This window comes from Oncorhynchus mykiss, chromosome 21, assembly GCF_057628025.1.
Source record: "Oncorhynchus mykiss isolate SJ-2025 chromosome 21, ASM5762802v1, whole genome shotgun sequence".
Taxonomy (NCBI): domain Eukaryota; kingdom Metazoa; phylum Chordata; class Actinopteri; order Salmoniformes; family Salmonidae; genus Oncorhynchus; species Oncorhynchus mykiss.
This window is the reverse complement of record NC_143042.1, coordinates 54,029,312-54,052,319: the sequence shown is the minus strand read 5'-3', so window position 1 is coordinate 54,052,319 and position 23,008 is coordinate 54,029,312. Positions and strand designations below refer to the sequence as shown.

Here is a 23,008-nt window from a genome sequence, read left to right as displayed (position 1 = left end):
TTTCATGTGTATTTTACTCTGGTAGCTTCTCTGCTGCTTTCCAATCCCTCTTCTCAGACACCCGTGGAGATCAGCCTGTATCATTTTCACAATTCTGTCATCAAAATACATACAGTATATATTGACAGTTAACATTTATAATTTCTATAAATCAATTATTTTGTTTGGTATCATTTAACCTGGAGCACCATAGCATATGACACAGTTCAAACAGTTTATGTTGGATGCTAGGGATATATAGATTTAACTTTTCTTTTGACACTTTACAGCCAAGTTTTGTGCTTTTAATACGGTATGTGTTCTTTATTTGACCACGCTAAAATGTTTTTAAAACCAAATTTTAATCCAAATGTCACTTAATGGGCAAATCTGAGGTTCAAACAATTATGATTACCCCACCTGGTTTTGGTAAAAAAAAAAAAAAAGGGACTGGGCTGGACAAATATAACCATTCAAATTCAGACGATGGACCCGGGTTTGAGTCCCGGGTGGGATGGTGCCTGTGAGGCCATCGGAGAGGCGTGTGAGGGATTTAGTATAAAGAACGGTGGGGACACGCTCTGCCGAAGGAAAGGGGGTAGGGTAGCGACCTAGATTGCGGATGCTATGTATTGGCCAATGAGAGGCTTTGAACCAACGTCCGTCCGTATTGGTACTCAGAATCCTCAGAAGGAGCAGTCCTCCATTGGAATGAATGGATTGGATCTCTTGGTGTAACGATTTAGTTGTTGGGTGTCAGTCACTGACTCCCCCCACGTACTTACAATTCCCAACCATACTCCCCTTATGTACAAGTCACAGGTAGCCCAATATGAGCAAATATGAAACCTTATTTCTAAATATGTCTTCTTTTTTTTAACGCTTTTCTACTATGACATAAGGACCTTCATTTTGAGATTTCCAAATAGAAAGTGTTATATAAATATTCATACACATAGCTCATATAAACAAAGACATTCCGTCGTAAGAACACATACACCCAGCCATAAGACTGACCCCCTCTTCCTTGTATAAACACACATCTCATCTCCCTCTACTGGCCGGTCCCAAGAGCAAAGGACTTTTGCTGTGCACCAATGGGGCCCGCTCTGGCTAGAGCAAGGCCCGCCTCCAACCCTCCGACCAGTCAAGAAGACCGAAACGACAAGACTCCACCTACTTTATTCTATGTATAAAAATGAATGTAACCGTAGTATAAGGTCTCTTTTTCACCTGACTCCTTGCCGAGTTATGTGAACTAGGTCCGTGCACGTAAAACTGCGGGACAAGATATCTCTGACTCATTAAAACTGTCTTTTGTTACAACTGAAATCCACTCTGTCCAGCGTCCGTGATTTGGTCTCAACTCTCCAGTATTTAAACACTAACAGAACCCATGACCTGTAAGTGACCCACTGGGATCAAGCCAAACAGAGCAGTTATATGCTCTGACTCATGCCGTGTTAATGAGTCTGCAGACAATCAATCAAATGTATTTATAAAGCTCTTTTTACATCAGCCGATGTAAAAACCCAGCCTAAAACCCCAAACCGCAAGCAATGCAGATGTAGAAACTCTCCCTAGAAAGTCCAGAACCTAGGAAGAAACGGGCTCTGAGGGGTGGCCTGTCCTCTTATGGCTGTCCTGGGTGGAGAGTATAACAGAACATGGCCAAGGTCTTCAAACGTTCATAGATGACCAGCAGGGTCAGATAATAATAATCACAGTGGTTGTAGAGGGTGCAACAGGTCAGCACCTCAGGAGTAAATGTCAGTTGGCTTTTCATAGCTGATCAGAGTTAGAGACAGCAGATGCAGTAGAGAGAGAGTCCAAAAGAGCAGGTCTGGGACAAGGAAGCACGTCCAGTGAACAGGTCAGGGTTCCATAGCCGCAGGTAGAACAGTTGAACACTCGCGCAGCAGCATGACCAGGTGGACTGGGGACAGCAAGGTGACATCAGGCCAAGTAGTTATGGTCATAGGGCTCAGGTCCTGAGAGAACTTACAATGAACACAGGTCCCCGGATAGGACATGATAAATGCTCTCTTCCGCTGAGCTACAGGGAATGACTTGCTTTTGGGGAAACACTAGGCAAAAGTCATAAACTTGGCACAACTGCAGAAAAAGTATTCCTCTTGTGGGCCAGCGACCTAAGGACTGTTTTAATTTGAAGTACTCTCTGCTGCTCTACCAACATTCCTATCAAAGGTCAACAAGTCAACAAGTGAAGATTTCAGCGACCTATGGATTACTGCAATTTCACCTACACTAGTTGCATTTGGGAATAGACAAAAAGTGAGCCGAGGGATAAATCGCTGTTTAGCCCCCTCACTGCAACATGTCTTATTCTCTCTCCCTGTTGGTCTAGTGGTTAGGAATAGGTTCTTTTACCACTGCGGCCTGGGTTTGATTCCCGCTCAGGGAATGACTTGCTTTTGGGGAAACACTAGGCATAAGTAAAAAACTTGGCACAACTGCAGAAAAAGTTATACTCTTCTGAGTCAGCGACTTAAGGACTGTTGCAATCTCGAGAACTCTCTTGTGCTCTACCAACATTCCTATCATAGGTCAACAAGTGAAGATTTCTTCTCTCAGGGAAAGATATTTTTTTGTCAAGCACATGTCAAGATGCACTGCTGTCAAAAAGTTGGCGTAAGCCACAAGAAAATGTACAATCCTTCAAGCCGGATTTGAACCAGCGACCTAAGGATTACAGCAATTTCATCTACAGTCCTCCGCTCTACCAACTGAGCTATCGAAGGGTGACTAATGTAGTCAAACGCCATCACCTAGATGGTCAGAGGTTCGGCAGAAGCATATGTTCCCTTTAAGAATTTAATCTGCTGAGTTTGGTGGTGTCTTGGAGCTGCTGAGGATTGCCCCCAGGTCTTCGTACGTTCAACTAATGCTCTATTCCTCTGAGCTACATCCCCTTAGATTGCAAGTAGTTGCATTTGGGAATAGACAAAAAGTGAGCCGAGGAATAAATCGCTGTTTAGCCCCCTCACTGCGAAATGTCTTGTTCTCTCTCCCTGTTGGTCTAGTGGTTAGGAATCGGTTCTTTTACCACCGCGGCCTGGGTTTTATTCCCGCTCAGGGAATGACTTGCTTTTGGGGAAACACTAGGCATAAGTCAAAAACTTGGCACAACTGCAGAAAAAGTTAGACTCTTCTGAGTCAGCGACCTAAGGACTGTTGCAATCTCGAGAACTCTCTTGTGCTCTACCAACATTCCTATCATAGGTCAACAAGTGAAGATTTCTTCTCTCAGGGAAAGATATTTTTTTGTCAAGCACATGTCAAGATGCACTGCTGTCAAAAAGTTGGCGTAAGCCACAAGAAAATGTACAATCCTTCGAGCCGGATTTGAACCAGCGACCTAAGGATTACAGCAATTTCATCTACAGTCCTCCGCTCTACCAACTGAGCTATCGAAGGGTGACTAATGTAGTCAAACGCCATCACCTAGATGGTCAGAGGTTCGGCAGAAGCATATGTTCCCTTTAAGAATTTAATCTGCTGAGTTTGGTGGTGTCTTGGAGCTGCTGAGGATTGCCCCCAGGTCTTCGTACGTTCAACTAATGCTCTATTCCTCTGAGCTACATCCCCTTAGATTGCAAGTAGTTGCATTTGGGAATAGACAAAAAGTGAGCCGAGGAATAAATCGCTGTTTAGCCCCCTCACTGCGAAATGTCTTGTTCTCTCTCCCTGTTGGTCTAGTGGTTAGGAATCGGTTCTTTTACCACCGCGGCCTGGGTTTTATTCCCGCTCAGGGAATGACTTGCTTTTGGGGAAACACTAGGCATAAGTCAAAAACTTGGCACAACTGCAGAAAAAGTTATACTCTTCTGAGTCAGCGACCTAAGGACTGTTGCAATCTCGAGAACTCTCTTGTGCTCTACCAACATTCCTATCATAGGTCAACAAGTGAAGATTTCTTCTCTCAGGGAAAGATATTTTTTTGTCAAGCACATGTCAAGGTGCACTGCTGTCAAAAAGTTGGCGTAAGCCACAAGAAAATGTACAATACTTCGAGCCGGATTTGAACCAGCGACCTAAGGATTACAGCAATTTCATCTACAGTCCTCCGCTCTACCAACTGAGCTATCGAAGGGTGATGAATGTAGTCAAACGCCATCACCTAGATGGTCAGAGGTTTGGCAGAAGCATATGTTCCCTTTAAGAATTTAATCTGCTGAGTTTGGTGGTGTCTTGGAGCTGCTGAGGATTGCCCCCAGGTCTTCGTACGTTCAACTAATGCTCTATTCCTCTGAGCTACATCCCCTTAGATTGCAAGTAGTTGCATTTGGGAATAGACCATTAGTGAGCCGAGGAATAAAATCGCTGTTTAGCCCCCTCACTGCAAAATGTCTTATTCTCTCTCCCTGTTGGTCTAGTGGTTAGGAATCGGTTCTTTTACCACCGCAGCCTGGGTTTGATTCCCGCTCAGGGAATGACTTGCTTTTGGGTAAACACTAGGCATAAGTAAAAAACTTGGCACAACTGCAGAAAAAGTTATACTCTTCTGAGTCAGCGACTTAAGGACTGTTGCAATCTCGAGAACTCTCTTGTGCTCTACCAACATTCCTATCATAGGTCAACAAGTGAAGATTTCTTCTCTCAGGGAAAGATATTTTTTTGTCAAGCACATGTCAAGATGCACTGCTGTCAAAAAGTTGGCGTAAGCCACAAGAAAATGTACAAACCTTCAAGCCGGATTTGAACCAGCGACCTAAGGATTACAGCAATTTCATCTACAGTCCTCCGCTCTACCAACTGAGCTATCGAAGGGTGACTAATGTAGTCAAACGCCATCACCTAGATGGTCAGAGGTTCGGCAGAAGCATATGTTCCCTTTAAGAATTTAATCTGCTGAGTTTGGTGGTGTCTTGGAGCTGCTGAGGATTGCCCCCAGGTCTTCGTACGTTCAACTAATGCTCTATTCCTCTGAGCTACATCCCCTTAGATTGCAAGTAGTTGCATTTGGGAATAGACAAAAAGTGAGCCGAGGAATAAATCGCTGTTTAGCCCCCTCACTGCGAAATGTCTTGTTCTCTCTCCCTGTTGGTCTAGTGGTTAGGAATCGGTTCTTTTACCACCGCGGCCTGGGTTTTATTCCCGCTCAGGGAATGACTTGCTTTTGGGGAAACACTAGGCATAAGTCAAAAACTTGGCACAACTGCAGAAAAAGTTAGACTCTTCTGAGTCAGCGACCTAAGGACTGTTGCAATCTCGAGAACTCTCTTGTGCTCTACCAACATTCCTATCATAGGTCAACAAGTGAAGATTTCTTCTCTCAGGGAAAGATATTTTTTTGTCAAGCACATGTCAAGGTGCACTGCTGTCAAAAAGTTGGCGTAAGCCACAAGAAAATGTACAATACTTCGAGCCGGATTTGAACCAGCGACCTAAGGATTACAGCAATTTCATCTACAGTCCTCCGCTCTACCAACTGAGCTATCGAAGGGTGATGAATGTAGTCAAACGCCATCACCTAGATGGTCAGAGGTTTGGCAGAAGCATATGTTCCCTTTAAGAATTTAATCTGCTGAGTTTGGTGGTGTCTTGGAGCTGCTGAGGATTGCCCCCAGGTCTTCGTACGTTCAACTAATGCTCTATTCCTCTGAGCTACATCCCCTTAGATTGCAAGTAGTTGCATTTGGGAATAGACCATTAGTGAGCCGAGGAATAAAATCGCTGTTTAGCCCCCTCACTGCAAAATGTCTTATTCTCTCTCCCTGTTGGTCTAGTGGTTAGGAATCGGTTCTTTTACCACCGCAGCCTGGGTTTGATTCCCGCTCAGGGAATGACTTGCTTTTGGGTAAACACTAGGCATAAGTCAAAAACTTGGCACAACTGCAGAAAAAGTTATACTCTTCTGAGTCTGCGACCTAAGGACTGTTGCAATCTCGAGAACTCTCTTGTGCTCTACCAACATTCCTATCATAGGTCAACAAGTGAAGATTTCTTCTCTCAGGGAAAGATATTTTTTTGTCAAGCACATGTCAAGATGCACTGCTGTCAATAAGTTGGCGTAAGCCACAAGAAAATGTACAATCCTTCGAGCCGGATTTGAACCAGCGACCTAAGGATTACAGCAATTTCATCTACAGTCCTCCGCTCTACCAACTGAGCTATCGAAGGGTGACTAATGTAGTCAAACGCCATCACCTAGATGGTCAGAGGTTCGGCAGAAGCATATGTTCCCTTTAAGAATTTAATCTGCTGAGTTTGGTGGTGTCTTGGAGCTGCTGAGGATTGCCCCCAGGTCTTCGTACGTTCAACTAATGCTCTATTCCTCTGAGCTACATCCCCTTAGATTGCAAGTAGTTGCATTTGGGAATAGACAAAAAGTGAGCCGAGGAATAAATCGCTGTTTAGCCCCCTCACTGCGAAATGTCTTGTTCTCTCTCCCTGTTGGTCTAGTGGTTAGGAATCGGTTCTTTTACCACCGCGGCCTGGGTTTTATTCCCGCTCAGGGAATGACTTGCTTTTGGGGAAACACTAGGCATAAGTCAAAAACTTGGCACAACTGCAGAAAAAGTTATACTCTTCTGAGTCAGCGACCTAAGGACTGTTGCAATCTCGAGAACTCTCTTGTGCTCTACCAACATTCCTATCATAGGTCAACAAGTGAAGATTTCTTCTCTCAGGGAAAGATATTTTTTTGTCAAGCACATGTCAAGGTGCACTGCTGTCAAAAAGTTGGCGTAAGCCACAAGAAAATGTACAATCCTTCGAGCCGGATTTGAACCAGCGACCTAAGGATTACAGCAATTTCATCTACAGTCCTCCGCTCTACCAACTGAGCTATCGAAGGGTGATGAATGTAGTCAAACGCCATCACCTAGATGGTCAGAGGTTTGGCAGAAGCATATGTTCCCTTTAAGAATTTAATCTGCTGAGTTTGGTGGTGTCTTGGAGCTGCTGAGGATTGCCCCCAGGTCTTCGTACGTTCAACTAATGCTCTATTCCTCTGAGCTACATCCCCTTAGATTGCAAGTAGTTGCATTTGGGAATAGACAAAAAGTGAGCCGAGGAATAAAATCGCTGTTTAGCCCCCTCACTGCAACATGTCTTATTCTCTCTCCCTGTTGGTCTAGTGGTTAGGAATAGGTTCTTTTACCACCGCGGCCTGGGTTTGATTCCCGCTCAGGGAATGACTTGCTTTTGGGGAAACACTAGGCATAAGTCAAAAACTTGGCACAACTGCAGAAAAAGTTATACTCTTCTGAGTCAGCGACTTAAGGACTGTTGCAATTTCGAGAACTCTCTTGTGCTCTACCAACATTCCTATCATAGGTCAACAAGTGAAGATTTCTTCTCTCAGGGAAAGATATTTTTTTGTCAAGCACATGTCAAGATGCACTGCTGTCAAAAAGTTGGCGTAAGCCACAAGAAAATGTACAATCCTTCGAGCCGGATTTGAACCAGCAACCTAAGGATTACAGCAATTTCATCTACAGTCCTCCGCTCTACCAACTGAGCTATCGAAGGGTGATGAATGTAGTCAAACGCCATCACCTAGATGGTCAGAGGTTTGGCAGAAGCATATGTTCCCTTTAAGAATTTAATCTGCTGAGTTTGGTGGTGTCTTGGAGCTGCTGAGGATTGCCCCCAGGTCTTCGTACGTTCAACTAATGCTCTATTCCTCTGAGCTACATCCCCTTAGATTGCAAGTAGTTGCATTTGGGAATAGACAAAAAGTGAGCCGAGGAATAAAATCGCTGTTTAGCCCCCTCACTGCAACATGTCTTATTCTCTCTCCCTGTTGGTCTAGTGGTTAGGAATAGGTTATTTTACCACCGCGGCCTGGGTTTGATTCCCGCTCAGGGAATGACTTGCTTTTGGGGAAACACTAGGCATAAGTCAAAAACTTGGCACAACTGCAGAAAAAGTTATACTCTTCTGAGTCAGCGACTTAAGGACTGTTGCAATCTCGAGAACTCTCTTGTGCTCTACCAACATTCCTATCATAGGTCAACAAGTGAAGATTTCTTCTCTCAGGGAAATATATTTTTTTGTCAAGCACATGTCAAGATGCACTGCTGTCAAAAAGTTGGCGTAAGCCACAAGAAAATGTACAATCCTTCGAGCCGGATTTGAACCAGCGACCTAAGGATTACAGCAATTTCATCTACAGTCCTCCGCTCTACCAACTGAGCTATCGAAGGGTGACTAATGTAGTCAAACGCCATCACCTAGATGGTCAGAGGTTCGGCAGAAGCATATGTTCCCTTTAAGAATTTAATCTGCTGAGTTTGGTGGTGTCTTGGAGCTGCTGAGGATTGCCCCCAGGTCTTCGTACGTTCAACTAATGCTCTATTCCTCTGAGCTACATCCCCTTAGATTGCAAGTAGTTGCATTTGGGAATAGACAAAAAGTGAGCCGAGGAATAAATCGCTGTTTAGCCCCCTCACTGCGAAATGTCTTGTTCTCTCTCCCTGTTGGTCTAGTGGTTAGGAATCGGTTCTTTTACCACCGCGGCCTGGGTTTTATTCCCGCTCAGGGAATGACTTGCTTTTGGGGAAACACTAGGCATAAGTCAAAAACTTGGCACAACTGCAGAAAAAGTTATACTCTTCTGAGTCAGCGACCTAAGGACTGTTGCAATCTCGAGAACTCTCTTGTGCTCTACCAACATTCCTATCATAGGTCAACAAGTGAAGATTTCTTCTCTCAGGGAAAGATATTTTTTTGTCAAGCACATGTCAAGGTGCACTGCTGTCAAAAAGTTGGCGTAAGCCACAAGAAAATGTACAATACTTCGAGCCGGATTTGAACCAGCGACCTAAGGATTACAGCAATTTCATCTACAGTCCTCCGCTCTACCAACTGAGCTATCGAAGGGTGATGAATGTAGTCAAACGCCATCACCTAGATGGTCAGAGGTTTGGCAGAAGCATATGTTCCCTTTAAGAATTTAATCTGCTGAGTTTGGTGGTGTCTTGGAGCTGCTAAGGATTGCCCCCAGGTCTTCGTACGTTCAACTAATGCTCTATTCCTCTGAGCTACATCCCCTTAGATTGCAAGTAGTTGCATTTGGGAATAGACAAAAAGTGAGCCGAGGAATAAAATCGCTGTTTAGCCCCCTAGCTTGCGAAATGTATTTTTCTCTCTCCCTGTTGGTCTAGTGGTTAGGATTCGGTTCTTTTACCACCGCGGCCTGGGTTTGATTCCCGCTCAGGGAATGACTTGCTTTTGGGGAAACACTAGGCATAAGTCAAAAACTTGGCACAACTGCAGAAAAAGTTATACTCTTCTGAATCAGCGACCTAAGGACTGTTGCAATCTCGAGAACTCTCTGCTGCTCTACCAACATTCCTATCAAAGGTCAACAAGTGAAGATTTCTTCTCTCAGGGAAATATATTTTTTTGTCAAGCACATGTCATGGTACACTGCTGTCAAAAAGTTGGCGTAAGCCACAAAAAAAAGTACAATCCTTCGAGCCAGATTTGAACCAGCGACCTAAGGATTACAGCAATTTCACCTACAGTCCTCCGCTCTACCAACTGAGCTATCGAAGGTTAAAATATGTAGTCAAACGCCATCACCTAGATGGTCAGAGGTTTGGCAGCAGCATATGTTCCCTTTAAGAAATTAATCTGCTGAGTTTGGTGGTTTCTTGGAGCTGCTAAGGATTGCCCCCAGGTCTTCGTACGTTCAACTAATGCTCTATTCCTCTGAGCTACATCCCCTTAGATTGCAAGTAGTTGCATTTGGGAATAGATAAAAAGTGAGCCGAGGAATAAAATCGCTGTTTAGCCCCCTAGCTTGCAAAATGTATTTTTCAATCTCCCTGTTGGTCTAGTGGTTAGGATTCGGTTCTTTTACCACCGCTGCCTGGGTTTGATTCCCGCTCAGGGAATGACTTGCTTTTGGGGCAACACTAGGCATAAGTCAAAAACTTGGCACAACTGCCGAAAAAGTTATACTCTTCTGAATCAGCGACCTAAGGACTGTTGCAATCTCGAGAACTCTCTGCTGCTCTACCAACATTCCTATCAAAGGTCAACAAGTGAAGATTTCTTCTCTCAGGGAAAGATATTTTTTTGTCAAGCACATGTCATGGTTCACTGCTGTCAAAAAGTTGCCGTAAACCACAAGAAAAAGTACAATCCTTCGAGCCGGATTTGAACCAGCGACCTAAGGATTACAGCAATTTCACCTACAGTCCTCCGCTCTACCAACTGAGCTATCGAAGGATAAAAAATGTAGTCAAACGCCATCACCTAGATGGTCAGAGGTTTGGCAGAAGCATATGTTCCCTTTAAGAAATTAATCTGCTGAGTTTGGTGGTTTCTTGGAGCTGCTAAGGATTGCCCCCAGGTCTTCGTACGTTCAACTAATGCTCTATTCCTCTGAGCTACATCCCCTTAGATTGCAAGTAGTTGCATTTGGGAATAGATAAAAAGTGAGCCGAGGAATAAAATCGCTGTTTAGCCCCCTAGCTTGCGAAATGTATTTTTCTCTCTCCCTGTTGGTCTAGTGGTAAGGATTCGGTTCTTTTACCACCGCGGCCTGGGTTTGATTCCCGCTCAGGGAATGACTTGCTTTTGGGTAAACACTAGGCATAAGTCAAAAACTTGGAAGTCAAGTTTAGCCCCCTAGCTTGCGAAATGTATTTTTCTCTCTCCCTGTTGGTCTAGTGGTGAGGATTCGGTTCTTTTACCACCGCGGCCTGGGTTTGATTCCCGCTCAGGGAATGACTTGCTTTTGGGGAAACACTAGGCATAAGTCAAAAACTTGGCACAACTGCAGAAAAAGTTATACTCTTCTGAATCAGCGACCTAAGGACTGTTGCAATCTCGAGAACTCTCTGCTGCTCTACCAACATTCCTATCAAAGGTCAACAAGTGAAGATTTCTTCTCTCAGGGAAAGATATTTTTTTGTCAAGCACATGTCATGGTACACTGCTGTCAAAAAGTTGGCGTAAGCCACAAGAAAAAGTACAATCCTTCGAGCCAGATTTGAACCAGCGACCTAAGGATTACAGCAATTTCACCTACAGTCCTCCGCTCTACCAACTGAGCTATCGAAGGTTAAAATATGTAGTCAAACGCCATCACCTAGATGGTCAGAGGTTTGGCAGCAGCATATGTTCCCTTTAAGAAATTAATCTGCTGAGTTTGGTGGTTTCTTGGAGCTGCTAAGGATTGCCCCCAGGTCTTCGTACGTTCAACTAATGCTCTATTCCTCTGAGCTACATCCCCTTAGATTGCAAGTAGTTGCATTTGGGAATAGACAAAAAGTGAGCCGAGGAATAAAATCGCTGTTTAGCCCCCTAGCTTGCGAAATGTATTTTTCTCTCTCCCTGTTGGTCTAGTGGTTAGGATTCGGTTCTTTTACCACCGCGGCCTGGGTTTGATTCCCGCTCAGGGAATGACTTGCTTTTGGGGAAACACTAGGCATAAGTCAAAAACTTGGCACAACTGCAGAAAAAGTTATACTCTTCTGAATCAGCGACCTAAGGACTGTTGCAATCTCGAGAACTCTCTGCTGCTCTACCAACATTCCTATCAAAGGTCAACAAGTGAAGATTTCTTCTCTCAGGGAAAGATATTTTTTTGTCAAGCACATGTCATGGTTCACTGCTGTCAAAAAGTTGCCGTAAGCCACAAGAAAAAGTACAATCCTTCGAGCCGGATTTGAACCAGCAACCTAAGGATTACAGCAATTTCACCTACAGTCCTCCGCTCTACCAACTGAGCTATCGAAGGATAAAAAATGTAGTCAAACGCCATCACCTAGATGGTCAGAGGTTTGGCAGCAGCATATGTTCCCTTTAAGAAATTACTCTGCTGAGTTTGGTGGTTTCTTGGAGCTGCTAAGGATTGCCCCCAGGTCTTCGTACGTTCAACTAATGCTCTATTCCTCTGAGCTACATCCCCTTAGATTGCAAGTAGTTGCATTTGGGAATAGACAAAAAGTGAGCCGAGGAATAAAATCGCTGTTTAGCCCCCTAGCTTGCGAAATGTATTTTTCTCTCTCCCTGTTGGTCTAGTGGTAAGGATTCGGTTCTTTTACCACCGCGGCCTGGGTTTGATTCCCGCTCAGGGAATGACTTGCTTTTGGGTAAACACTAGGCATAAGTCAAAAACTTGGAACAACTGCAGAAAAAGTTATACTCTTCTGAGTCAGCGACATACGGACTGTTGCAATCTCGAGAACTCTCTGCTGCTCTACCAACATTCCTATCAAAGGTCAACAAGTGAAGATTTCTTCTCTCAGGGAAATATATTTTTTTGTCAAGCACATGTCATGGTACACTGCTGTCAAAAAGTTGGCGTAAGCCACAAGAAAAAGTACAATCCTTCGAGCCAGATTTGAACCAGCGACCTAAGGATTACAGCAATTTCACCTACAGTCCTCCGCTCTACCAACTGAGCTATCGAAGGTTAAAATATGTAGTCAAACGCCATCACCTAGATGGTCAGAGGTTTGGCAGCAGCATATGTTCCCTTTAAGAAATTAATCTGCTGAGTTTGGTGGTTTCTTGGAGCTGCTAAGGATTGCCCCCAGGTCTTCGTACGTTCAACTAATGCTCTATTCCTCTGAGCTACATCCCCTTAGATTGCAAGTAGTTGCATTTGGGAATAGACAAAAAGTGAGCCGAGGAATAAAATCGCTGTTTAGCCCCCTAGCTTGCGAAATGTATTTTTCTCTCTCCCTGTTGGTCTAGTGGTTAGGATTCGGTTCTTTTACCACCGCGGCCTGGGTTTGATTCCCGCTCAGGGAATGACTTGCTTTTGGGGAAACACTAGGCATAAGTCAAAAACTTGGCACAACTGCAGAAAAAGTTATACTCTTCTGAATCAGCGACCTAAGGACTGTTGCAATCTCGAGAACTCTCTGCTGCTCTACCAACATTCCTATCAAAGGTCAACAAGTGAAGATTTCTTCTCTCAGGGAAAGATATTTTTTTGTCAAGCACATGTCATGGTTCACTGCTGTCAAAAAGTTGCCGTAAGCCACAAGAAAAAGTACAATCCTTCGAGCCGGATTTGAACCAGCAACCTAAGGATTACAGCAATTTCACCTACAGTCCTCTGCTCTACCAACTGAGCTATCGAAGGATAAAAAATGTAGTCAAACGCCATCACCTAGATGGTCAGAGGTTTGGCAGCAGCATATGTTCCCTTTAAGAAATTACTCTGCTGAGTTTGGTGGTTTCTTGGAGCTGCTAAGGATTGCCCCCAGGTCTTCGTACGTTCAACTAATGCTCTATTCCTCTGAGCTACATCCCCTTAGATTGCAAGTAGTTGCATTTGGGAATAGACAAAAAGTGAGCCGAGGAATAAAATCGCTGTTTAGCCCCCTAGCTTGCGAAATGTATTTTTCTCTCTCCCTGTTGGTCTAGTGGTAAGGATTCGGTTCTTTTACCACCGCGGCCTGGGTTTGATTCCCGCTCAGGGAATGACTTGCTTTTGGGTAAACACTAGGCATAAGTCAAAAACTTGGAACAACTGCAGAAAAAGTTATACTCTTCTGAGTCAGCGACATACGGACTGTTGCAATCTCGAGAACTCTCTGCTGCTCTACCAACATTCCTATCAAAGGTCAACAAGTGAAGATTTCTTCTCTCAGGGAAATATATTTTTTTGTCAAGCACATGTCATGGTACACTGCTGTCAAAAAGTTGGCGTAAGCCACAAGAAAAAGTACAATCCTTCGAGCCAGATTTGAACCAGCGACCTAAGGATTACAGCAATTTCACCTACAGTCCTCCGCTCTACCAACTGAGCTATCGAAGGTTAAAATATGTAGTCAAACGCCATCACCTAGATGGTCAGAGGTTTGGCAGCAGCATATGTTCCCTTTAAGAAATTAATCTGCTGAGTTTGGTGGTTTCTTGGAGCTGCTAAGGATTGCCCCCAGGTCTTCGTACGTTCAACTAATGCTCTATTCCTCTGAGCTACATCCCCTTAGATTGCAAGTAGTTGCATTTGGGAATAGATAAAAAGTGAGCCGAGGAATAAAATCGCTGTTTAGCCCCCTAGCTTGCAAAATGTATTTTTCAATCTCCCTGTTGGTCTAGTGGTTAGGATTCGGTTCTTTTACCACCGCTGCCTGGGTTTGATTCCCGCTCAGGGAATGACTTGCTTTTGGGGCAACACTAGGCATAAGTCAAAAACTTGGCACAACTGCAGAAAAAGTTATACTCTTCTGAATCAGCGACCTAAGGACTGTTGAAATCTCGAGAACTCTCTGCTGCTCTACCAACATTCCTATCAAAGGTCAACAAGTGAAGATTTCTTCTCTCAGGGAAAGATATTTTTTTGTCAAGCACATGTCATGGTTCACTGCTGTCAAAAAGTTGGCGTAAGCCACAAGAAAAAGTACAATCCTTCGAGCCGGTTTTGAACCAGCGACCTAAGGATTACAGCAATTTCACCTACAGTCCTCCGCTCTACCAACTGAGCTATCGAAGGATAAAAAATGTAGTCAAACGCCATCACCTAGATGGTCAGAGGTTTGGCAGCAGCATATGTTCCCTTTAAGAAATTAATCTGCTGAGTTTGGTGGTTTCTTGGAGCTGCTAAGGATTGCCCCCAGGTCTTCGTACGTTCAACTAATGCTCTATTCCTCTGAGCTACATCCCCTTAGATTGCAAGTAGTTGCATTTGGGAATAGATAAAAAGTGAGCCGAGGAATAAAATCGCTGTTTAGCCCCCTAGCTTGCAAAATGTATTTTTCAATCTCCCTGTTGGTCTAGTGGTTAGGATTCGGTTCTTTTACCACCGCTGCCTGGGTTTGAATCCCGCTCAGGGAATGACTTGCTTTTGGGGCAACACTAGGCATAAGTCAAAAACTTGGCACAACTGCAGAAAAAGTTATACTCTTCTGAATCAGCGACCTAAGGACTGTTGAAATCTCGAGAACTCTCTGCTGCTCTACCAACATTCCTATCAAAGGTCAACAAGTGAAGATTTCTTCTCTCAGGGAAAGATATTTTTTTGTCAAGCACATGTCATGGTTCACTGCTGTCAAAAAGTTGGCGTAAGCCACAAGAAAAAGTACAATCCTTCGAGCCGGATTTGAACCAGCGACCTAAGGATTACAGCAATTTCACCTACAGTCCTCCGCTCTACCAACTGAGCTATCGAAGGATAAAAAATGTAGTCAAACGCCATCACCTAGATGGTCAGAGGTTTGGCAGCAGCATATGTTCCCTTTAAGAAATTACTCTGCTGAGTTTGGTGGTTTCTTGGAGCTGCTAAGGATTGCCCCCAGGTCTTCGTACGTTCAACTAATGCTCTATTCCTCTGAGCTACATCCCCTTAGATTGCAAGTAGTTGCATTTGGGAATAGACAAAAAGTGAGCCGAGGAATAAAATCGCTGTTTAGCCCCCTAGCTTGCGAAATGTATTTTTCTCTCTCCCTGTTGGTCTAGTGGTAAGGATTCGGTTCTTTTACCACCGCGGCCTGGGTTTGATTCCCGCTCAGGGAATGACTTGCTTTTGGGTAAACACTAGGCATAAGTCAAAAACTTGGAACAACTGCAGAAAAAGTTATACTCTTCTGAGTCAGCGACATACGGACTGTTGCAATCTCGAGAACTCTCTGCTGCTCTACCAACATTCCTATCAAAGGTCAACAAGTGAAGATTTCTTCTCTCAGGGAAATATATTTTTTTGTCAAGCACATGTCATGGTACACTGCTGTCAAAAAGTTGGCGTAAGCCACAAGAAAAAGTACAATCCTTCGAGCCAGATTTGAACCAGCGACCTAAGGATTACAGCAATTTCACCTACAGTCCTCCGCTCTACCAACTGAGCTATCGAAGGTTAAAATATGTAGTCAAACGCCATCACCTAGATGGTCAGAGGTTTGGCAGCAGCATATGTTCCCTTTAAGAAATTAATCTGCTGAGTTTGGTGGTTTCTTGGAGCTGCTAAGGATTGCCCCCAGGTCTTCGTACGTTCAACTAATGCTCTATTCCTCTGAGCTACATCCCCTTAGATTGCAAGTAGTTGCATTTGGGAATAGATAAAAAGTGAGCCGAGGAATAAAATCGCTGTTTAGCCCCCTAGCTTGCAAAATGTATTTTTCAATCTCCCTGTTGGTCTAGTGGTTAGGATTCGGTTCTTTTACCACCGCTGCCTGGGTTTGATTCCCGCTCAGGGAATGACTTGCTTTTGGGGCAACACTAGGCATAAGTCAAAAACTTGGCACAACTGCAGAAAAAGTTATACTCTTCTGAATCAGCGACCTAAGGACTGTTGAAATCTCGAGAACTCTCTGCTGCTCTACCAACATTCCTATCAAAGGTCAACAAGTGAAGATTTCTTCTCTCAGGGAAATATATTTTTTTGTCAAGCACATGTCATGGTACACTGCTGTCAAAAAGTTGGCGTAAGCCACAAGAAAAAGTACAATCCTTCGAGCCAGATTTGAACCAGCGACCTAAGGATTACAGCAATTTCACCTACAGTCCTCCGCTCTACCAACTGAGCTATCGAAGGTTAAAATATGTAGTCAAACGCCATCACCTAGATGGTCAGAGGTTTGGCAGCAGCATATGTTCCCTTTAAGAAATTAATCTGCTGAGTTTGGTGGTTTCTTGGAGCTGCTAAGGATTGCCCCCAGGTCTTCGTACGTTCAACTAATGCTCTATTCCTCTGAGCTACATCCCCTTAGATTGCAAGTAGTTGCATTTGGGAATAGATAAAAAGTGAGCCGAGGAATAAAATCGCTGTTTAGCCCCCTAGCTTGCAAAATGTATTTTTCAATCTCCCTGTTGGTCTAGTGGTTAGGATTCGGTTCTTTTACCACCGCTGCCTGGGTTTGATTCCCGCTCAGGGAATGACTTGCTTTTGGGGCAACACTAGGCATAAGTCAAAAACTTGGCACAACTGCAGAAAAAGTTATACTCTTCTGAATCAGCGACCTAAGGACTGTTGAAATCTCGAGAACTCTCTGCTGCTCTACCAACATTCCTATCAAAGGTCAACAAGTGAAGATTTCTTCTCTCAGGGAAAGATATTTTTTTGTCAAGCACATGTCATGGTTCACTGCTGTCAAAAAGTTGGCGTAAGCCACAAGAAAAAGTACAATCCTTCGAGCCGGATTTGAACCAGCGACCTAAGGATTACAGCAATTTCACCTACAGTCCTCCGCTCTACCAACTGAGATATCGAAGGGTTAAAATATGTAGTCAAACGCCATCACCTAGATGGTCAGAGGTTTGGCAGCAGCATATGTTCCCTTTAAGAAATTAATCTGCTGAGTTTGGTGGTTTCTTGGAGCTGCTAAGGATTGCCCCCAGGTCTTCGTACGTTCAACTAATGCTCTATTCCTCTGAGCTACATCCCCTTAGATTGCAAGTAGTTGCATTTGGGAATAGATAAAAAGTGAGCCGAGGAATAAAATCGCTGTTTAGCCCCCTAGCTTGCAAAATGTATTTTTCAATCTCCCTGTTGGTCTAGTGGTTAGGATTCGGTTCTTTTACCACCGCTGCCTGGGTTTGATTCCCGCTCAGGGAATGACTTGCTTTTGGGGCAACACTAGGCATAAGTCAAAAACTTGGCACAACTGCAGAAAAAGTTATACTCTTCTGAATCAGCGACCTAAGGACTGTTGCAATCTCGAGAACTCTCTGCTGCTCTACCAACATTCCTATCAAAGGTCAACAAGTGAAGATTTCTTCTCTCAGGGAAAGATATTTTTTTGTCAAGCACATGTCATGGTACACTGCTGTCAAAAAGTTGGCGTAAGCCACAAGAAAAAGTACAATCCTTCGAGCCAGATTTGAACCAGCGACCTAAGGATTACAGCAATTTCACCTACAGTCCTCCGCTCTACCAACTGAGCTATCGAAGGTTAAAATATGTAGTCAAACGCCATCACCTAGATGGTCAGAGGTTTGGCAGCAGCATATGTTCCCTTTAAGAAATTAATCTGCTGAGTTTGGTGGTTTCTTGGAGCTGCTAAGGATTGCCCCCAGGTCTTCGTACGTTCAACTAATGCTCTATTCCTCTGAGCTACATCCCCTTAGATTGCAAGTAGTTGCATTTGGGAATAGATAAAAAGTGAGCCGAGGAATAAAATCGCTGTTTAGCCCCCTAGCTTGCAAAATGTATTTTTCAATCTCCCTGTTGGTCTAGTGGTTAGGATTCGGTTCTTTTACCACCGCTGCCTGGGTTTGATTCCCGCTCAGGGAATGACTTGCTTTTGGGGCAACACTAGGCATAAGTCAAAAACTTGGCACAACTGCAGAAAAAGTTATACTCTTCTGAATCAGCGACCTAAGGACTGTTGCAATCTCGAGAACTCTCTGCTGCTCTACCAACATTCCTATCAAAGGTCAACAAGTGAAGATTTCTTCTCTCAGGGAAAGATATTTTTTTGTCAAGCACATGTCATGGTTCACTGCTGTCAAAAAGTTGCCGTAAGCCACAAGAAAAAGTACAATCCTTCGAGCCGGATTTGAACCAGCGACCTAAGGATTACAGCAATTTCACCTACAGTCCTCCGCTCTACCAACTGAGCTATCGAAGGTTAAAATATGTAGTCAAACGCCATCACCTAGATGGTCAGAGGTTTGGCAGAAGCATATGTTCCCTTTAAGAAATTAATCTGCTGAGTTTGGTGGTTTCTTGGAGCTGCTAAGGATTGCCCCCAGGTCTTCGTACGTTCAACTAATGCTCTATTCCTCTGAGCTACATCCCCTTAGATTGCAAGTAGTTGCATTTGGGAATAGACAAAAAGTGAGCCGAGGAATAAAATCGCTGTTTAGCCCCCTAGCTTGCGAAATGTATTTTTCTCTCTCCCTGTTGGTCTAGTGGTTAGGATTCGGTTCTTTTACCACCGCGGCCTGGGTTTGATTCCCGCTCAGGGAATGACTTGCTTTTGGGGAAACACTAGGCATAAGTCAAAAACTTGGCACAACTGCAGAAAAAGTTATACTCTTCTGAATCAGCGACCTAAGGACTGTTGCAATCTCGAGAACTCTCTGCTGCTCTACCAACATTCCTATCAAAGGTCAACAAGTGAAGATTTCTTCTCTCAGGGAAAGATATTTTTTTGTCAAGCACATGTCATGGTACACTGCTGTCAAAAAGTTGGCGTAAGCCACAAGAAAAAGTACAATCCTTCGAGCCGGATTTGAACCAGCGACCTAAGGATTACAGCAATTTCACCTACAGTCCTCCGCTCTACCAACTGAGCTATCGAAGGTTAAAATATGTAGTCAAACGCCATCACCTAGATGGTCAGAGGTTTGGCAGCAGCATATGTTCCCTTTAAGAAATTAATCTGCTGAGTTTGGTGGTTTCTTGGAGCTGCTAAGGATTGCCCCCAGGTCTTCGTACGTTCAACTAATGCTCTATTCCTCTGAGCTACATCCCCTTAGATTGCAAGTAGTTGCATTTGGGAATAGATAAAAAGTGAGCCGAGGAATAAAATCGCTGTTTAGCCCCCTAGCTTGCAAAATGTATTTTTCAATCTCCCTGTTGGTCTAGTGGTTAGGATTCGGTTCTTTTACCACCGCTGCCTGGGTTTGATTCCCGCTCAGGGAATGACTTGCTTTTGGGGCAACACTAGGCATAAGTCAAAAACTTGGCACAACTGCAGAAAAAGTTATACTCTTCTGAATCAGCGACCTAAGGACTGTTGCAATCTCGAGAACTCTCTGCTGCTCTACCAACATTCCTATCAAAGGTCAACAAGTGAAGATTTCTTCTCTCAGGGAAAGATATTTTTTTGTCAAGCACATGTCATGGTACACTGCTGTCAAAAAGTTGGCGTAAGCCACAAGAAAAAGTACAATCCTTCGAGCCAGATTTGAACCAGCGACCTAAGGATTACAGCAATTTCACCTACAGTCCTCCGCTCTACCAACTGAGCTATCGAAGGTTAAAATATGTAGTCAAACGCCATCACCTAGATGGTCAGAGGTTTGGCAGCAGCATATGTTCCCTTTAAGAAATTAATCTGCTGAGTTTGGTGGTTTCTTGGAGCTGCTAAGGATTGCCCCCAGGTCTTCGTACGTTCAACTAATGCTCTATTCCTCTGAGCTACATCCCCTTAGATTGCAAGTAGTTGCATTTGGGAATAGATAAAAAGTGAGCCGAGGAATAAAATCGCTGTTTAGCCCCCTAGCTTGCAAAATGTATTTTTCAATCTCCCTGTTGGTCTAGTGGTAAGGATTCGGTTCTTTTACCACCGCGGCCTGGGTTTGATTCCCGCTCAGGGAATGACTTGCTTTTGGGTAAACACTAGGCATAAGTCAAAAACTTGGAACAACTGCAGAAAAAGTTATACTCTTCTGAGTCAGCGACATACGGACTGTTGCAATCTCGAGAACTCTCTGCTGCTCTACCAACATTCCTATCAAAGGTCAACAAGTGAAGATTTCTTCTCTCAGGGAAATATATTTTTTTGTCAAGCACATGTCATGGTACACTGCTGTCAAAAAGTTGGCGTAAGCCACAAGAAAAAGTACAATCCTTCGAGCCAGATTTGAACCAGCGACCTAAGGATTACAGCAATTTCACCTACAGTCCTCCGCTCTACCAACTGAGCTATCGAAGGTTAAAATATGTAGTCAAACGCCATCACCTAGATGGTCAGAGGTTTGGCAGCAGCATATGTTCCCTTTAAGAAATTAATCTGCTGAGTTTGGTGGTTTCTTGGAGCTGCTAAGGATTGCCCCCAGGTCTTCGTACGTTCAACTAATGCTCTATTCCTCTGAGCTACATCCCCTTAGATTGCAAGTAGTTGCATTTGGGAATACATAAAAAGTGAGCCGAGGAATAAAATCGCTGTTTAGCCCCCTAGCTTGCAAAATGTATTTTTCAATCTCCCTGTTGGTCTAGTGGTTAGGATTCGGTTCTTTTACCACCGCGGCCTGGGTTTGATTCCCGCTCAGGGAATGACTTGCTTTTGGGGAAACACTAGGCATAAGTCAAAAACTTGGCACAACTGCAGAAAAAGTTATACTCTTCTGAATCAGCGACCTAAGGACTGTTGCAATCTCGAGAACTCTCTGCTGCTCTACCAACATTCCTATCAAAGGTCAACAAGTGAAGATTTCTTCTCTCAGGGAAAGATATTTTTTTGTCAAGCACATGTCATGGTACACTGCTGTCAAAAAGTTGGCGTAAGCCACAAGAAAAAGTACAATCCTTCGAGCCGGATTTGAACCAGCGACCTAAGGATTACAGCAATTTCACCTACAGTCCTCCGCTCTACCAACTGAGCTATCGAAGGTTAAAATATGTAGTCAAACGCCATCACCTAGATGGTCAGAGGTTTGGCAGCAGCATATGTTCCCTTTAAGAAATTAATCTGCTGAGTTTGGTGGTTTCTTGGAGCTGCTAAGGATTGCCCCCAGGTCTTCGTACGTTCAACTAATGCTCTATTCCTCTGAGCTACATCCCCTTAGATTGCAAGTAGTTGCATTTGGGAATAGACAAAAAGTGAGCCGAGGAATAAAATCGCTGTTTAGCCCCCTAGCTTGCGAAATGTATTTTTCTCTCTCCCTGTTGGTCTAGTGGTTAGGATTCGGTTCTTTTACCACCGCGGCCTGGGTTTGATTCCCGCTCAGGGAATGACTTGCTTTTGGGGAAACACTAGGCATAAGTCAAAAACGGCACAACTGCAGAAAAAGTTATACTCTTCTGAATCAGCGACCTAAGGACTGTTGCAATCTCGAGAACTCTCTGCTGCTCTACCAACATTCCTATCAAAGGTCAACAAGTGAAGATTTCTTCTCTCAGGGAAAGATATTTTTTTGTCAAGCACATGTCATGGTTCACTGCTGTCAAAAAGTGGCCGTAAGCCACAAGAAAAAGTACAATCCTTCGAGCCGGATTTGAACCAGCGACCTAAGGATTACAGCAATTTCACCTACAGTCCTCCGCTCTACCAACTGAGCTATCGAAGGTTAAAATATGTAGTCAAACGCCATCACCTAGATGGTCAGAGGTTTGGCAGAAGCATATGTTCCCTTTAAGAAATTAATCTGCTGAGTTTGGTGGTTTCTTGGAGCTGCTAAGGATTGCCCCCAGGTCTTCGTACGTTCAACTAATGCTCTATTCCTCTGAGCTACATCCCCTTAGATTGCAAGTAGTTGCATTTGGGAATAGACAAAAAGTGAGCCGAGGAATAAAATCGCTGTTTAGCCCCCTAGCTTGCGAAATGTATTTTTCTCTCTCCCTGTTGGTCTAGTGGTTAGGATTCGGTTCTTTTACCACCGCGGCCTGGGTTTGATTCCCGCTCAGGGAATGACTTGCTTTTGGGGAAACACTAGGCATAAGTCAAAAACTTGGCACAACTGCAGAAAAAGTTATACTCTTCTGAATCAGCGACCTAAGGACTGTTGCAATCTCGAGAACTCTCTGCTGCTCTACCAACATTCCTATCAAAGGTCAACAAGTGAAGATTTCTTCTCTCAGGGAAAGATATTTTTTTGTCAAGCACATGTCATGGTACACTGCTGTCAAAAAGTTGGCGTAAGCCACAAGAAAAAGTACAATCCTTCGAGCCGGATTTGAACCAGCGACCTAAGGATTACAGCAATTTCACCTACAGTCCTCCGCTCTACCAACTGAGCTATCGAAGGTTAAAATATGTAGTCAAACGCCATCACCTAGATGGTCAGAGGTTTGGCAGCAGCATATGTTCCCTTTAAGAAATTAATCTGCTGAGTTTGGTGGTTTCTTGGAGCTGCTAAGGATTGCCCCCAGGTCTTCGTACGTTCAACTAATGCTCTATTCCTCTGAGCTACATCCCCTTAGATTGCAAGTAGTTGCATTTGGGAATAGATAAAAAGTGAGCCGAGGAATAAAATCGCTGTTTAGCCCCCTAGCTTGCAAAATGTATTTTTCAATCTCCCTGTTGGTCTAGTGGTAAGGATTCGGTTCTTTTACCACCGCGGCCTGGGTTTGATTCCCGCTCAGGGAATGACTTGCTTTTGGGTAAACACTAGGCATAAGTCAAAAACTTGGAACAACTGCAGAAAAAGTTATACTCTTCTGAGTCAGCGACATACGGACTGTTGCAATCTCGAGAACTCTCTGCTG

At 44.0% G+C, this 23,008-nt stretch overlaps 1 protein-coding gene and 17 non-coding genes across 18 annotated transcripts in view; 1 reads left to right on the top strand and 17 right to left on the bottom strand.

The window, feature by feature from the left end:
* The first annotated feature begins 465 nt into the window (after positions 1-465).
* LOC110516899 (uncharacterized) overlaps positions 466-23,008 on the top strand; it is a 134,597-nt gene continuing 112,054 nt past the window's right edge. Inside the window, exon 1 of the mRNA XM_090213380.1 lies at positions 466-582. Coding sequence (XP_090069506.1) covers positions 466-582 — 117 coding nt within the window. The remainder of the gene's footprint in view (positions 583-23,008) is intronic.
* Positions 2,655-2,741, bottom strand: trnay-gua (transfer RNA tyrosine (anticodon GUA)). Its single transcript is given in 2 exon segments — positions 2,655-2,690; positions 2,705-2,741. It is a non-coding gene; the product is annotated as a tRNA-Tyr (tRNA).
* Positions 3,331-3,417, bottom strand: trnay-gua (transfer RNA tyrosine (anticodon GUA)). Its single transcript is given in 2 exon segments — positions 3,331-3,366; positions 3,381-3,417. It is a non-coding gene; the product is annotated as a tRNA-Tyr (tRNA).
* On the bottom strand, positions 4,684-4,770 carry trnay-gua (transfer RNA tyrosine (anticodon GUA)). The gene is given in 2 exon segments: positions 4,684-4,719; positions 4,734-4,770. It is a non-coding gene; the product is annotated as a tRNA-Tyr (tRNA).
* Positions 6,037-6,123, bottom strand: trnay-gua (transfer RNA tyrosine (anticodon GUA)). Its single transcript is given in 2 exon segments — positions 6,037-6,072; positions 6,087-6,123. It is a non-coding gene; the product is annotated as a tRNA-Tyr (tRNA).
* trnay-gua (transfer RNA tyrosine (anticodon GUA)) lies at positions 6,713-6,799 on the bottom strand. Its single transcript is given in 2 exon segments — positions 6,713-6,748; positions 6,763-6,799. It is a non-coding gene; the product is annotated as a tRNA-Tyr (tRNA).
* Positions 7,390-7,476, bottom strand: trnay-gua (transfer RNA tyrosine (anticodon GUA)). The gene is given in 2 exon segments: positions 7,390-7,425; positions 7,440-7,476. It is a non-coding gene; the product is annotated as a tRNA-Tyr (tRNA).
* trnay-gua (transfer RNA tyrosine (anticodon GUA)) lies at positions 8,067-8,153 on the bottom strand. Its single transcript is given in 2 exon segments — positions 8,067-8,102; positions 8,117-8,153. It is a non-coding gene; the product is annotated as a tRNA-Tyr (tRNA).
* trnay-gua (transfer RNA tyrosine (anticodon GUA)) lies at positions 10,099-10,185 on the bottom strand. Its single transcript is given in 2 exon segments — positions 10,099-10,134; positions 10,149-10,185. It is a non-coding gene; the product is annotated as a tRNA-Tyr (tRNA).
* trnay-gua (transfer RNA tyrosine (anticodon GUA)) lies at positions 11,615-11,701 on the bottom strand. Its single transcript is given in 2 exon segments — positions 11,615-11,650; positions 11,665-11,701. It is a non-coding gene; the product is annotated as a tRNA-Tyr (tRNA).
* On the bottom strand, positions 12,971-13,057 carry trnay-gua (transfer RNA tyrosine (anticodon GUA)). Its single transcript is given in 2 exon segments — positions 12,971-13,006; positions 13,021-13,057. It is a non-coding gene; the product is annotated as a tRNA-Tyr (tRNA).
* On the bottom strand, positions 14,327-14,413 carry trnay-gua (transfer RNA tyrosine (anticodon GUA)). The gene is given in 2 exon segments: positions 14,327-14,362; positions 14,377-14,413. It is a non-coding gene; the product is annotated as a tRNA-Tyr (tRNA).
* On the bottom strand, positions 15,005-15,091 carry trnay-gua (transfer RNA tyrosine (anticodon GUA)). Its single transcript is given in 2 exon segments — positions 15,005-15,040; positions 15,055-15,091. It is a non-coding gene; the product is annotated as a tRNA-Tyr (tRNA).
* trnay-gua (transfer RNA tyrosine (anticodon GUA)) lies at positions 18,396-18,482 on the bottom strand. The gene is given in 2 exon segments: positions 18,396-18,431; positions 18,446-18,482. It is a non-coding gene; the product is annotated as a tRNA-Tyr (tRNA).
* trnay-gua (transfer RNA tyrosine (anticodon GUA)) lies at positions 19,074-19,160 on the bottom strand. Its single transcript is given in 2 exon segments — positions 19,074-19,109; positions 19,124-19,160. It is a non-coding gene; the product is annotated as a tRNA-Tyr (tRNA).
* On the bottom strand, positions 21,108-21,194 carry trnay-gua (transfer RNA tyrosine (anticodon GUA)). The gene is given in 2 exon segments: positions 21,108-21,143; positions 21,158-21,194. It is a non-coding gene; the product is annotated as a tRNA-Tyr (tRNA).
* On the bottom strand, positions 21,784-21,870 carry trnay-gua (transfer RNA tyrosine (anticodon GUA)). The gene is given in 2 exon segments: positions 21,784-21,819; positions 21,834-21,870. It is a non-coding gene; the product is annotated as a tRNA-Tyr (tRNA).
* trnay-gua (transfer RNA tyrosine (anticodon GUA)) lies at positions 22,462-22,548 on the bottom strand. Its single transcript is given in 2 exon segments — positions 22,462-22,497; positions 22,512-22,548. It is a non-coding gene; the product is annotated as a tRNA-Tyr (tRNA).